Source organism: Bufo bufo, chromosome 1 (assembly GCF_905171765.1).
Source record: "Bufo bufo chromosome 1, aBufBuf1.1, whole genome shotgun sequence".
NCBI classification, from domain to species: domain Eukaryota; kingdom Metazoa; phylum Chordata; class Amphibia; order Anura; family Bufonidae; genus Bufo; species Bufo bufo.
The window spans coordinates 107282324-107297893 of record NC_053389.1 but is presented as its reverse complement, the minus strand read 5'-3'; the positions used below and the strand labels follow the sequence as shown (position 1 = coordinate 107297893).

Sequence of the window (15570 nt, the reverse complement as noted above, 5' to 3'; positions counted from 1 at the left end):
GGTCACAGAAATTTCTAGAACAAATCTGCTGCGTGTGAATACACCTTTAGGCAACATTCAGACGAACGTATTTTGTTTTTGTGTCCGTATGTCCGTTACGTAGCCCTGCAAAAAAGATAGAAATTGTCCGTTTTGCGGACAAGGATAGACATTGTTGCAATAGATCCGCAAAAAATAGGATTTTGCGGACGCCAGTGCTGCAGATGGCGACCAAAATGCAATTGAATAGAATTGCAGAATGGCAACAAGACTTTGTTGTCTTGTCGCCATTTGCGCCTGGACCCTCTGCTCTGCCCTGGCTTTCTTCCAGCAGACACACGCTGCAGACGTCTGCTGGGTGAAGATCCGCCCCTCACACTGTGGCCAGCGATTGTCTTGATGCCACTGCAGCCAAACGTTTTCATGGAGAAACCCAAGACAAGCAGCGGAGGTCGGGAAGCGAATGAGCCAGGACCCAGCACCTAGGGATTACCAAAGCGGCTAGTCCGACAGGTCATGGAAATGAGTGCACAACCCCTTTAGCTGCGTGGGCTGTAGCTTAGAAAACCCCATGCTCCTAAGCATCCCAGCTATATTATACGTATTTTAAGTTTGGCGACTAAAAATTTAATTTGGCTCCTAAATTTTTCAGGTTAGGAGCCAATGGCTCCTTGATATTTTTTTTAGTCTGGAGCCCTGCAGCATTCTAGAACTATACAGCAATATTATTGGGAAACCATATGCAGTTGTGGATCTGGTTCATTATAAGTTGGTTTTTATTTTAAGACCCAGTTTCCACATTGCATTACATTACCAATCCAGGGGCGCTAGCTAGGACTTCAAGTGACAAGGCTGAAAAACTCAGGGGCAAAGAACACAGTGAATTTAAAGGGGTTGTCCCATTACAATTACAACTACTCAGTTCGATGGAGCAGTGAGCATGCTGTTGTGTCTGCTACTCCATTTAAATGGGAGCGCACAGCCCAGCGGTCAGAGGCCTCCCAATCAGGCACTGGTGCCTCGCAGCACTGCGCAACATCTGCATGAGTTGAGGTGGTGTAGACTACTCTGTCCGCCTCTGCAACTGCTCTTCCCAAATAACGAGAACTTATTTCTATTATTTGCTAAATATCATAAGATCAAATGTCATTTCACTCCCCGTTTACTCAGAACAAAAACTGCAGAGTCAATATTGATCTGGCGTTCAAGTCAAGTGTGAATCACAGGACCTGTACACAGCGCAGCGCCCTGCTCCTACTGCTCCCAGTATTTACTGGAGTGGGACAATTAAAGTGACTCCACCCTGCGTGTCCTGCTCCAACACCAAACCTACTCATTACGGAAATAAACACTGACAACCAAGACAATCAGGGTTAATGCTGCTAATACAGCGCCCCATGGCAAAACTACCGGTATTACTGCAGATCTTATACTGCAGCGACAGGTCTGAACGCCTCGTAGCCAAGGTTACTACGAGTGCTGAACAAAAAAAAAAAACACACCTCCCTGAGTACAGGGAGTGCAGAATTATTAGGCAAGTTGTATTTTTGAGGATTAATTTTATTATTGAACAACAACCATGTTCTCAATGAACCCAAAAAACTCATTAATATCAAAGCTGAATATTTTTGGAAGTAGTTTTTAGTTTGTTTTTAGTTTTAGCTATTTTAGGGGGATATCTGTGTGTGCAGGTGACTATTACTGTGCATAATTATTAGGCAACTTAACAAAAAACAAATATATACCCATTTCAATTATTTATTTTTACCAGTGAAACCAATATAACATCTCAACATTCACAAATATACATTTCTGACATTCAAAAACAAAACAAAAACAAATCAGTGACCAATATAGCCACCTTTCTTTGCAAGGACACTCAAAAGCCTGCCATCCATGGATTCTGTCAGTGTTTTGATCTGTTCACCATCAACATTGCGTGCAGCAGCAACCACAGCCTCCCAGACACTGTTCAGAGAGGTGTACTGTTTTCCCTCCTTGTAAATCTCACATTTGATGATGGACCACAGGTTCTCAATGGGGTTCAGATCAGGTGAACAAGGAGGCCATGTCATTAGATTTTCTTCTTTTATACCCTTTCTTGCCAGCCACGCTGTGGAGTACTTGGACGCGTGTGATGGAGCATTGTCCTGCATGAAAATCATGTTTTTCTTGAAGGATGCAGACTTCTTCCTGTACCACTGCTTGAAGAAGGTGTCTTCCAGAAACTGGCAGTAGGACTGGGAGTTGAGCTTGACTCCATCCTCAACCCGAAAAGGCCCCACAAGCTCATCTTTGATGATACCAGCCCAAACCAGTACTCCACCTCCACCTTGCTGGCGTCTGAGTCGGACTGGAGCTCTCTGCCCTTTACCAATCCAGCCACGGGCCCATCCATCTGGCCCATCAAGACTCACTCTCATTTCATCAGTCCATAAAACCTTAGAAAAATCAGTCTTGAGATATTTCTTGGCCCAGTCTTGACGTTTCAGCTTGTGTGTCTTGTTCAGTGGTGGTCGTCTTTCAGCCTTTCTTACCTTGGCCATGTCTCTGAGTATTGCACACCTTGTGCTTTTGGGCACTCCAGTGATGTTGCAGCTCTGAAATATGGCCAAACTGGTGGCAAGTGGCATCTTGGCAGCTGCACGCTTGACTTTTCTCAGTTCATGGGCAGTTATTTTGCGCCTTGGTTTTTCCACACGCTTCTTGCGACCCTGTTGACTATTTTGAATGAAACGCTTGATTGTTCGATGATCACGCTTCAGAAGCTTTGCAATTTTAAGAGTGCTGCATCCCTCTGCAAGATATCTCACTATTTTTGACTTTTCTGAGCCTGTCAAGTCCTTCTTTTGACCCATTTTGCCAAAGGAAAGGAAGTTGCCTAATAATTATGCACACCTAATATAGGGTGTTGATGTCATTAGACCACACCCCTTCTCATTACAGAGATGCACATCACCTAATATGCTTAATTGGTAGTAGGCTTTCGAGCCTATACAGCTTGGTGTAAGACAACATGCATAAAGAGGAAGATGTGGTCAAAATACTCATTTGCCTAATAATTCTGCACGCAGTGTATATATGTGGAGGGTGGTGATTAGAGATAAGCGAATTTCCGCTTATGAAATTCGTTCACACTCAGTTTGGTGGTAAAAGGTGAATTGCGTTATGGATTCCGTTACCACGGACCATAACGCTATGACGGAAAGCATAACGGAATGCCTTTAGAGGCATTCCGTTATTCATTCCGTCATAATAGAAGTCTATATGGGCTGCAAAAGGGATCCGTTCAGTTTCCGTTATGCTGTAGTCCTCTCTTGCATAACAGAAATGGAACGGATCCGTTTTGCAGCATCAAAACATAAGTTTACATCCTAGGAGCGGAGAAGGAGGCAAGTATGCTTACCTTCGCAGGTCTGGCCAAAGGGAGGGGTTTGCCCCTTTGAGGATAGGTCATCAATATAGGACACGGGACAACCCCTTTAAGTGCTACAGGTAGCCAAGTGGCACAACATGTTTTGTGGTGTTTGCCTACTAAAGTATGGACCGTAGCTAAAATACACTGCCCTAACCCAAGGCGGCAAATTCAGCTGACAGACCCACTGTATTTGTGCCCTATAACACATTCTAGTCATACTAAAACACAGGACTAGGAACACAAGTAAACCAAAAATACATTAAAAATGACTGTTCCCGTGGACTACGACTTACATGATCGCTTTCGGATTCTGCAGCATACAGGCCTTTGGTCCGAACGTAGTTACTGGGCATGGTCCATGCATGGATCTCGTTCTCCTGCAAATAAAAAAGCATAGAAAGTTAGAGAAGCAAATCATTATCACAGATGAACCTCCTTTCTACATGTAAAACATCCCACTTCTGATATTTCTGCCGGTTGTACAGTATACGCATGAATTTTTATGCCCAGTAGATACGGCTCCATCCTTACACTCCCGGGCATGTTCGTATACTGTAAGCAATCCTGCTGTGTCATTTGTGTACTATACATGCTATACTTGCAGGAGTGGCCGTGGCTCTGGCCATTTCAGATCGCTCACTATATCACGTTTATTTGGGTGACATCTGATGACGTTTGCTGGCTACTGTAGCAAAACACATTGGGCCCTTTTTTGGTCTATATTAAAGGGATTGACCATAGTTTTTATAGCGATGGTCTAATCTCCGGATAAAGCCTCATGCACACGTCCGTGGAACATGGACCGTGAGATACCGGCCTGGATTCCTGCTGAGTGGCTGTCTCACTTCAGCAAATGGCATTCATTATGTAGAGAAAGTTAATACAAGGCACTTACTAATGTATTGTGATTGTCCATATTACTTCCTTTGCTGGCTGGATTAATTTTTTCATCACAATATACACTGCTCATATCCAGGGGTTACGACCACCCAGCAATCCAACAGCAGTGGCCGTACTTGCACACTATAGGAAAAAGCAGCAGCCTATGTGCGCTCCTGTGGTCTCAGCTGGCATTTTTTCCTATAATGTGCAAGCACGACCATTGCTGTTGGATTGCAAGGTGGTCGTAACCATGGAATACATTAGTAAGTGCCTTGTATCAACTTTCACTACATAATACCGTAAATGCTATTTGCTGAAGTGACACAACCCATTTAAGTCCTATTTCAGCCATACACCTTGGCTGAATAAGGTCCAAAATATACTCCTCCCATCTTTATTGGCTTCTGGTGTGGGGGTGACTTCTTTGTCGGGGACCATACAGAGCCAATCAGGCACGGGATGGCTCTCATCATTGGCAGGGTTAACCTAGGGACTATACAGGGAGAGTATCTCTTCCTCTCTATCTCCCTGCTTGTGTCTGTGTTTGGAGAAGTGAAGGTGATATTTTAGGCTGGTTGTTCGGGGATAGTGGTTAAACCCCCTGACTGTGTATCTAAGTATTGGAGGTCACCTCTGTCAATCATTTTAAATTGAAAAAAGACGGACATTTTTGTGATGCACTTTCATACAGCATATATGACAAAAGCTGCATTATGAAATCTAAAATCTAGAAAAAAAAAAAAGTCTTAAACACAGCAAAAAATGCAAGTAAAGATTTAGAATAAAACTATTCAGTAAAAGGTTGAAATTCTACTGGTTACAAAAACCTAGACCTGCCTCCTTCTCCCCGCATCATGTCACAGAAACACCAAGCCAGAAGCTGCATCCCCCTCCTCCCCTCCTCCTATTTAACATTTACATTAGATGGTGTTGGGGACTGCACAGCTTTCTCATTTACAGAGAACCAACAGGCTCAGGAAAGGTGAGGATGCCACTTGGCCCTCATAAGAGTATACACCGGTACACTGTAAAAACACCACAGAAACTAATGGTCCTAAGTAGAGATGGGCGAATTTCATATTTTGAAATTCGTTCACACTTCGTTTGGTGGTAAAAGCAGAATTGCGTTATGGTCCGTCATGGTAGAGGCATTTCGTTATTCATTCCGTCATAATAAAAGCCCATCGGCTGCAAAACGGATCCATCCCGTTTCCGTTATGCAGGGGAGTCCTCTGCTGCATAACGGAAACGGGACGGATCCGTTAAGCAGGCCATAGACTTCTATTATGACAGAAAACCTCCAAAGGCCTTCCGTTATGCATTCCGTCATAGAATTGCGTTATGGTCCATGGTAACGGAAATCCATAACGCAATTCTGCTTTTACCACCAAACGAAGTGTGAACGAATTTCATAACATGAAATTCGCTCACCTCTAGTCCCAAGGACTGATCATTGCTCCAATTTTCGGTGATCGTTGGTAAAAATGCTTATTCTCAATAATTGTCCTTTGTAAGGGTAGGGTTCACACTAGCCAGATCTGGCCTAGCTTAGGATAATGCCATTCACCGCTGCCCCCCCCCCAATAGTGCTTCCGTTGCCTTCCGCTCCGTATATTCCGGATTGCCAACTCATTCAAGTGAATGTTTGTGGGCTGCAATATGGGCATGGCCAGCACACGGGGCAAGGAATCATCTAATGAACGAGCAAACATTCATTAGTCGGTCGACCAGATCTTTTGTCCGGTATCAAAAATGTATCATTACTAGGCAGCAGACCGTCCTGTGTAAACGGGGATCTGCTGCTCAGAAACAATGGGGGCGAGCGGTCGCAGGAGTGATCACTAGTCACCGTACAGAGGAGATGATGGTTGCATGTAAACGCAGCCCGCACATCCGTGTTCCGTCCGGTTCCATTTTGTAGACCCATAGAAATGAATGGGTCCGTGTGCGATTCACAACAAAATGCGGATCAGACACGGACCAAAAACACAGTCATGTGCATGAGGTCTTAAAAGTAACTAAAGTTTTAATTAAAGGGGTTGTCAAAGTTATATTTATTGATGGATTGGACTGGCACCCCCACCAATCAGCTGTTTGAAGAGAAGGCGAGCACCTTGCCAGCGCTGCCTCCTCGCCGTCGCATCTGCAGCGGTGAGCAGGTGTAATTACACCCAAGCCGTCCCCATTCATTTCAATGGTAAGGATCGCTACTATAGAAGTGTATACGAACGATCCATCCCATTGAAATGAATGGGACAGCTTGGGTGTAAATATACCTGCTCACCGCTGCAGATGCGACGGCAAGCAGGTAAACAATGAAGAGGAGGCAGCGCTGGCACGGCGCGCGCCTTCTCTTCAAACAGCTGATTGGCGGGGGTGCCGGCTGTCGGACCCCCCGCTGATCTGATATTGATGACCTGAGGTTAGGTTATCGATAAATATAACTTGGGCAACCTCTAAGTTTTTTGTAAAATGTCCTAAATGCCATAATAATACTTTTTTGTAATATACTTTATTAATAGATTTTTAATAGAGTTTTCTGTAGTCTACAGTTTATGAATGGGGCTGCAGCGCATGGAGTACGGGCAGAAGCACACATTGCTGTTCCTGCCCGTGCCCCCCCCGAGGTTGGCTAAATGCTGGCATAGCAGACATGCAGGAGCCGCCCCGCCTAAACCTGGCATAGCGCATGGTTACGGGGTACCCATGCGCTATGCCAGCATTTAGCCAACCTCGGGGAGCACGGGCACAATGTACTCCATGCACTGCAGCCCCATTCACAAACAGTAGTCTCCGTACTCGGCTGAGAAGTCAGCGGAGTACAGAAAAGTGCGCTTAAGGGCTCATTCAGACGGCCGTATGCTGTCCGCAAAAATACCTAATGCTATCCATTTTTTTGCGGATCAACAAAAAAAATGAAACATGTCCTATACTTGTCCGTGAAAATCAGGACATGGCCCCATTGAAGTCTATGGGTCCGCAAAAATACTGAATGCTATCCGTTTTTTTGCAGATCCGTTTTTTTGCGGATCCGCAAAAAAACGGATAGCATTCAGTATTTTTGCGGACAGCATACGGCCGTCTGAATGAGCCCTTAGGGAGGGAAAAGACTATTAAAAATCCATTAATAAAAGTTTATTACAAAAAGTATTATTAAGGCATTTAGGACATTTTACAAAAAACTTTAATTGAAAGTTAAGTTACTCTTTAAGATGTATATTTTTTCTAGAACGTGTTCATCACTAACCAAGGATTCTTTCTAGAATGTCCTATACAATGCTGGAGGAGTTGGACATGCCTGTTAAATAAAACAAAGCATACAAACATTCACTGTGGTGGAGAGGGGGGCAGATGACGTCCTCTCCACCACGGTCATGATGACACTGCAGTCATAGGCTACGGGCTGGCAAGCAGTACAGTAGAGGAGGGTGCTGGGGTAGGAGTGACGCCAGGACTGCAAAGTCATGCTTAGTCAAATCCACCACCCCATTAACCACTCAGAGCTGGATGTGAACAGAGCATTAGATTACATCAACCAGCAAAGGAGGAACATCAGACCCCGAGCATTAAGCAAATATATGTGCAAAGGATGGGAAAGCATGAAACACCGCATTATGGACAAGGATAGGACTGTTCTATTAGGGGCCAGACGTTCCATTCCACAAAATGGCCGGTATCTGTTTTGCAGATCATCAATTTGCAGACCGCAAGACATTCAATGGTTGTGTGCATGAGTCCTTACTGTTTCAGGCATAAAAAAAGGTCTAAATGTAAGAAAGCTAGGAAGTTGTCTTACATTTCGAAGAGGTGGAGGATCCGCTGCAGCTATAAAGAGGCCGGCGCCTCTTCATTATTTCGGCGGGTCCACCGCCAGCACACGGCCTTTATTAAGACCGGCGTTTTAGATAAATGTGCCCCGATATATGTAACATGTGGCATTTGAAAGGGATTTCACTCTTTAAAATACAATAGGTGAAATCTATATCCAGCAATCTGCAACGGATGAGGCACACACTGCATTCACCAGCATGACCAAGAAGTAATGCCTGCTAATGAAGACCCCTTTACCTGCTTTTAGTGCAGATTTCCAGTCTAGTGGACGAGGCTGGTAACTGCAGCTCCGCTCCCATTGATGTGAATGCTGCAGTAACCAAGCTCTATGCACTACACAGTGGACCGAACTGTGCACTTCCGACGCAAAGCTACTTGGGAACAACTGGTCGTTGGGGGGCAGGGTGACCCATGCCAATCAGATAATGATGGTCTATCCTGAGGATAGGAAAATCGATACAAAAAATTTGGGTGCTGGACAGGGTTAATATCACAGGACGCTTCAGAAGTTTCCTGAAGGCGCTCTATGAAAACCCCCAGGCACGAGTGAATGTACAGGGCTTTTTATCCAAACCAATTACGCTGGAAAAGGGTACGCGGCAGGGTTGCCCCTTGTCCCCGATACTCTTTAATTTGGCAATGGAGCCCTTGGCGAGATGGTTGATTAAATCGGACATCTTTGAGGGCATCAAGATAGGGGCCGATGATATCTTGTTATATCTTGGATCTCCAGAGCTCCAGTTAGATAGGATTCTAGAGGCTTTGAACCTCTATGGCAGGGCCACGGGTTATAGGGTCAACGTGGAAAAAAGTCAGCTACTGTTCTTAGACCACCGGTCCCCCGCAGCGAGACATTTACAAAATAGGGTGGAAGTTCAGAAGGACTATCTGACCTACTTGGGCATTAAGATAGGACGCACCCCAGCGTCAATATACACTTTGAATTATCCCCCTCTCTTCCTCAAAATAGAAAGTGAACTAGAGAAATGGCAGGATCTACCCTTGTCGGTGTGTGGGAGGGCGCATTTAATTAAAATGGTAAGCTTCCCAAAACTACTTTATCCGCTCCAGACAATTCCATTGCTGCTAAAACACACAGATGTAGTTAGGATGCAGAGAGCGTTCAATCGCTTCCTCTGGAAAACTAAGAGGCCACGCATTGCCTATGCCAAATTAACGATGATGAAGGATGAACGGGGGCTACAATTACCGAATATTCGCCAGTACAACTTGGCGTCGCTATTCAGACATGTGCGTGATTGGGTGTGGGGCACGGGACACTATTCGGCGATTATTATCGAAAGTGAACTGGCTGGTGGGGAAAATCTAGAGGCTCTACTACACTCTAGGCTGAAAGACATTCCGGTGTCAATAAGACAGTCTATTCTACTAAAGGACACCATAATGGCGTGGAAGGCGATTAGGAAGATTTATGGACTTCCCTACTATTTGTCACCCAGATTGCCATTATGGTCACTGCCGGCGTTCCCCCAGGGCAGAGAGAATATTATGTTCCAGACATGGAGGGAATCAAATATAATGAGACTTAAGGATCTACTACACACTTCTGGTCTCCACTGGCTATCTTGGGACCAAGTAAAAACACAGTTTGACTTACATGATGCCCACTATCTCCCCTATCAACAAATTAGAAGTTATTGTAAGGCCCAGGCGAATTCTGTTGGTGATCCCGAGAGGCTAGCATGGTTTGCGGCTTTGCTGGGCAGGGATGGCTCCCACATGCCCCTCTCTGAGTTACACCGGAGACTCTATAGCATTCAGACAATAGGCTTGGTGAAAGGGGCTTACAAACCCTGGGAAAGAGAATTATCTGATCTAAATATAGCAAAGAAGATGAGGGCGGGCATGGAATTGGTTAGGCGGGCGACATACAATGAACAGTGGAGAGAGACACAATTAAGACTCATGCATAGAGCGACGTACGCCTTTAATTTATCCTATCAAGACGCCCCTGCCCATTATCTGCGTGAATGTCCTAAGTGTAGCCTCCCGAAAGCAGGATTACTGCATGCCATATGGGAATGCCCGAAGGTGCAACCGTTATGGAAGCAGGCCATAGAATCAATAGGAGACATTTGGGGAGAAACGGTGGGTCCCACACCCCAGCAGTGTATATTTCACTATATACCTAAAAATCAGGAGGAGGAAATAGGGGCGGTGGTTGCTAAGCCAGGTATACACCTTCTACTGATGTCGGTAAAGAAGTCTCTCTTACGACACTGGTTAGGAGGGGAAGTACCAGTGTGGGAGGAGGTAATTGGGACGATGAAAAATGTTCTCTACCTGGAAAGACTGGAAGTAGAACAGGATAAGGAACGTTTGATTGAGAGGTTCATTAAAAAAATGGAGGAGGTTCATAGAGAAACGACTGTCCGATATTGAAATCCAGGAACTTATAGCCCCATTTAAACTGACTGGCTGGTATTTGAAGGCTCAGCTTGCAAATAGGTTAGGGAAACTGGGATTGTAATTTGGCACTTGGGTGAGCAAATCACCGGAGGTGGGGGGCGATGCTTTGTGCCAAAACCACTTCAAGTTCCAGGGTCTTAGATTGGTGTTCATGGGCGGGGGGAAAGGGGGGGGGGGGATTTGGGGCATAAAATTGTAAAATAGTGATTTGAGAAATCAAGCCTTTACAACTGCATGTACAGTATGCTTTGATGCAATTCTTGTACGATGTACTGTTCATGTGTTTATTGCTGTGCAAGTGATTTCTCACTTCAATAAAGAGATCTTTGGAAAAAAAATAATAATAATTTGGACAATGGATAGTGAACATGGGCAGCATGGTGGCTCAGTGGTTAGCACTGGTGTCTTGCAGCGCTGGGGTCCTAGGTTCAAATCCGACCAAGGACAACATCTGCATGGAGTTTGTATGTTCTCCCCATGTTTGCGTGGGTTTCCTCCTACATGCCAAAGACACCGTGATAGGGACCTTAGATTGTGAGCCCCATTGGGGACAGCTTGATGACGTCTGTAAAGCGCTGCGGAATAGGTTAGCGCTATATAAGTGAGTAATAAATACACAAATGGGTAACAAAAGCTGCCGTGCACCCTATTCTCTCTGCTTAGCGGTCATGTTAGACTTGACATCTGTGGCTGGCGGCAGCAGGAACAATCCACCAGTGCAACGCCTGTATTTCCCGAGAAGAGACTGAGACGGCCATGACAGCATGAGACATAAGGACAGTCCCGCCAAGCCTCTGTGTTGGCAGTTCAGTTCTGCCTTGCCTTGAAGGATATGCTGTCAGACAAATCCTTGGACTGTGGTCACATCTCGCTGCCATGTGCATCTACCTTTTCTACACTACATTTAACCCTTCTCGCATTTTTACCAGCAGACCCAGTGAGTGGACGTTTTATTATCTCATTTTTGCATACTGTGCTGATTTTTGTATTGACAAAATATATATATAAAAAAATTAAATTGAAAAGTATGACCCACATAATAAAATAACCCTCTTCCCGGCGTCTCTGCCCTGTGCTGGCCGCTTCTTTCCTCATGTGTCAGCCAGTGGATAAACCTATTGTATGGCGTATGTCACACTGCTCCATCCATTATTCATGTGCCTGAGCCGTTCTCGATCTATTGGGTTACTGCCCATTCATTATTAGTGAGTGTGATGGTGGTCAGACAAGAAACGCCCCAGGAAAGAAGATACACAGATAAAAGACTGAGAAGAATACAACAGTTTTCCAAGTCAGGTTTTCAGTCAATCAAACTGGAAAGCTGGGTGACCACAAAGATGGCTGACATTACATCTTTGCACTGGGCCCAACTTCTTGGTTGGACTTGGACTTACCGGATGTCTTTTCTCATCCGTATTAACTATGTAACTTTCCCAGATTCTCACATAGTAACTGCAGTCATTCATCCTTGTGCCCAGATTGCTGACAAATATGGCCATGCTGTCATTCAGGGGTCTGGGAAAGGGTTACACTTCTATGATAATGCTAACTGCATTTATACAGGTGCAGCTAAATAAATTAGAATGTGATCGAAAGGTCATTTCAGTGATTAAAAATTCAAAAGTTCAAACTCCTATTCTATAGATTCATTACACACAGAGAGATCAATTTTAAATGTTCAGAAAATTAGAATATTATATAAGACCAATTAAAAATGATTAATACAGAAATGTTGGCCTACTGAAAAGTATGTACAGTATATGGACTCAGTACTTGCTGTGTGCTCCATTTACATGAATTACTGCATCAATGCCGTGTGGAATGGAGGATCAGCCTGCGGCACTGCTGAGGTGTTATGGAGGCCCAGGTTGCTTTGATAGCGATCTTCTCGTCTGCATTGTTGGGTCTGATGTCTCCTCTTCCTCTTGACAATACCTAAGATTCTCTAGGTTTAGGTCAGGCGAGTTTGCTGGCCAATCAAGCACAATGATACAGTATTATTAAACCAGGTACTGGTACTTTTGGCAGTGTGGGCAGGTGCCAGATCCTACTGGAAAATGAAATCAGCATCTCCATAAAGCTTGTCTGCAGAGGGAAGCATAAAGTGCTCCAAAATTTCCTGGTTGACGGCTGCGCTGACTTTGGACTTGATATAACACAGTGGACCAACACTAGCAGATATCATGGCTCCCCAAACCATCACTGACTGAAAAACTTTACAATGGACCTCAAGCAACTTGCATTTTGTGCCTCTCCACTCTTTTTCCTCTCCACTCTGGGGCCTTAAATTTCCAAATGAAATGCAAATTATAATTTCTTCTGAAAACAGGACTTTGGACCACTGAGCAAAAGTCCAGTCCTATTTCTCATTAGCCCAGGTAAGATGCTTCTGACGTGCCAAGCCACTCATGACCCAGAGACAAGGAATGTGACAGTTGTAGGCCATGTCCTGGATACCTCTGTGTGTGGTGGCTCTTGAAGCACCGACTCCAGCCGCAGTCCACTCCTTGTGAATCTCCCCCAAATTCTCGAATGGCCTTTTCTTGACAATTCTTTCAAGGCTGCAGTTATCCCTGTTTGTGCAGCTTTTCTAGCACACTTTTTCCTTTCACTCAACTTTCTATTAATGTTTAGATACAGCCAGCTTCTTTAGCAATGACATTTTGTGTCTTACCCTCCTTGTGGAGGGTGTCACTGACTGTCTTCTGGACAACTGTCAAGTCAGCAGTCTTCCCCATGATTGTGTAGCTTACTGAACCAGACGGAGGGACCATTTAAAGGCTTAGGAAACCTTTGCAGATGTTTTGTGTTGATGGTGTGACATCATAAGTCTACAATATTGAACTTTTTCACAATATTCAGACTTTTGAGTTTTCTTTAGCTCTAAGCCATAATCATCAACATTAAAAGAAATAAACACTTGAAACTAGATCACTCTGTTTGTAATGAATCTATAGAATATACGAGTTTCACTCTTTGATGATATTCTAATTTATTGGGATGCCCCTGTATTAGCCATTCCACAGCTTTCCAGAACCAGACACAGCTAAGAGACCTATGGAAGAGAATTTTGTAACTTTTAGGCCCCTCTCAAACGAGAGCATTACGGATTCTCTCAGGGTCTGTTCAGGAAGAAACTGCTGGTTTTGCACGGAAGTTCAGTCAACTTGGTCTGTGATTGTGTTCAGTGTTTTCGGTTTTTTCCGCGTGGGTGAAATCAGTTTTGATGCGTTTTTCTCGCGCGTGGGAAAAAAAAATTGAAGATTTATAAATATCTCCTAGCAACCATCAGTGAAAAACGGATTGCATCTGGACTGCATCCGAATGCAATGCGTTTTTCACTGAAGCCTCATTTGCTTGTATGGGGCCAGGGCTGCGTGAAAACCCCAGAATACAGAACATGCTGCGATTCTCACGCAAGGCAGAACTGATGCATGAAAAACAACGCTCATGTGCAAAGACCCAAGATTCAGTGCAGGTTTTATGCGTTCAATTCACGTATTGCACCCGTGGTGAAAACTCGCTCGTGTGAAAGAGACCATAATGGAACTTGTCCAATCATTTTCATCATCAAACCCACTATAACAGATATCTAGCCTAAAATCATCACAATCGTTCGCTTTTAAAAATGTTGCCCACATATGTGTAATCCCTTTTGATATAGCACATATGGCACATGTCCATGAGCCATCGTTGCGTCATCAGTTATTTATTCTGCCTCCAGTCCATCTCTCTCTTGCTGATTGACAGCCTGGTCTCTTCCCCAGTTCCTCCACAAAACTTTCAAATCCTCTATATCTCCAGTATCTTAGCTTCACAGAGCACCTGTGCCCACCCCAATGTCATCAGAGTCTTTCTCTCCTTCCTGACATGCGTAGTGACACGCCTGCGCAGTAGAGTAGAGTCTGCTTGATCACGCTGGTGAACATTAGATCATGGTATATGGGATTTCATGGAGCATATCTAGGCTGCAGTGTCAATCACGACAGACAGGGTTGCCTCTAAACTTATGAATATATCAGACTCCTCCCAAGCTTGGAACGCCCAGGGGACTCCCAAGTGTCAATCTGCACATTGTTGTGCATTTTCATACGTATAAAATATTATCTAATGACATTATAATCAAAATATATGCTCATCTCATTGCCATTAAGAATAAAATCAGCCTGAACCAAAGTTCTAATATGTGGCTGAGGAAGCCAAGATGAGTTCATGGCAAGTTCAGTTTATATAAAAATAATTGTGAACATAAACGGACATTGTATTTAAAAGTTATTACTAAAGATATGGGACTATCTAGAGGAGTAAACGTACTTCCTAAGACATGTCTGTCTGGAGGGAACAAGGTTACTTGATAAAGACTCATATCCTTGAGGCACACCTGCTGTAAGAGGTTCAATTTATATATTCATAATTATACAGGGCTCCAGGTGGCGACCAAAATGGTCGCCAATGCGACTTAGAATTGCAAAATGGCGACAAGACTTTGTAGTCTTGTCGCCATTTGCGCCTAGAGCCTCCGCTGCTCTGCCGCTTTAAGAAGAACAGCATTTCATCCAGCAGGCAGGCGGCAATCCAATAACAGAGCTCCGCACAGTATAGAGCTCTGTTATTAGAGAGGAGGCTGCTGATTGGTCAGTATCAGTGTGCTGCTGTACCATTGGATGCTCCTCTCACACCCCCATTGTCCCGCGCTGAACACAGCAGCAGCTTCAGAGTCATGAAGACAGGGAGCCGCTCCATAGAACAGAGGTTAGCTTGAGAAGCCACAGACTGTCACAGTCACCCCTGCGCTGCCGCTGATAAAGGCTAATCCTTATCGTCTTTACAACCCTGATAACACTCAGGGGGCCGCTGCTGGTGCTCCGTGTGAGCTCCCTGCCTGGGCTCACAAACATTCTTAATAAGGGAATAAAAGGGTTAATAGGAGCCGCTGGTCAAGACACTAAAAAGCCAGTGAACCATATCTCTTTCAATAGTCCGTGCTTAGTAGGAGGAGAGGTTATCTCCTCCTCCTAAGACTTTTTAGT

At 44.5% G+C, this 15570-nt stretch overlaps 1 protein-coding gene across 6 annotated transcripts in view; it reads right to left on the bottom strand.

Moving 5' to 3' along the window:
- Positions 1-15570, bottom strand: part of NADK (NAD kinase) — a 90771-nt gene that overhangs the window by 36071 nt on the left and 39130 nt on the right. For all 6 annotated transcript variants that reach the window (XM_040427633.1, XM_040427596.1, XM_040427616.1 and 3 more), the window contains exon 3: positions 3691-3774. In XM_040427633.1, the coding sequence (XP_040283567.1) occupies positions 3691-3774 (84 nt within the window). The remainder of the gene's footprint in view (positions 1-3690; positions 3775-15570) is intronic.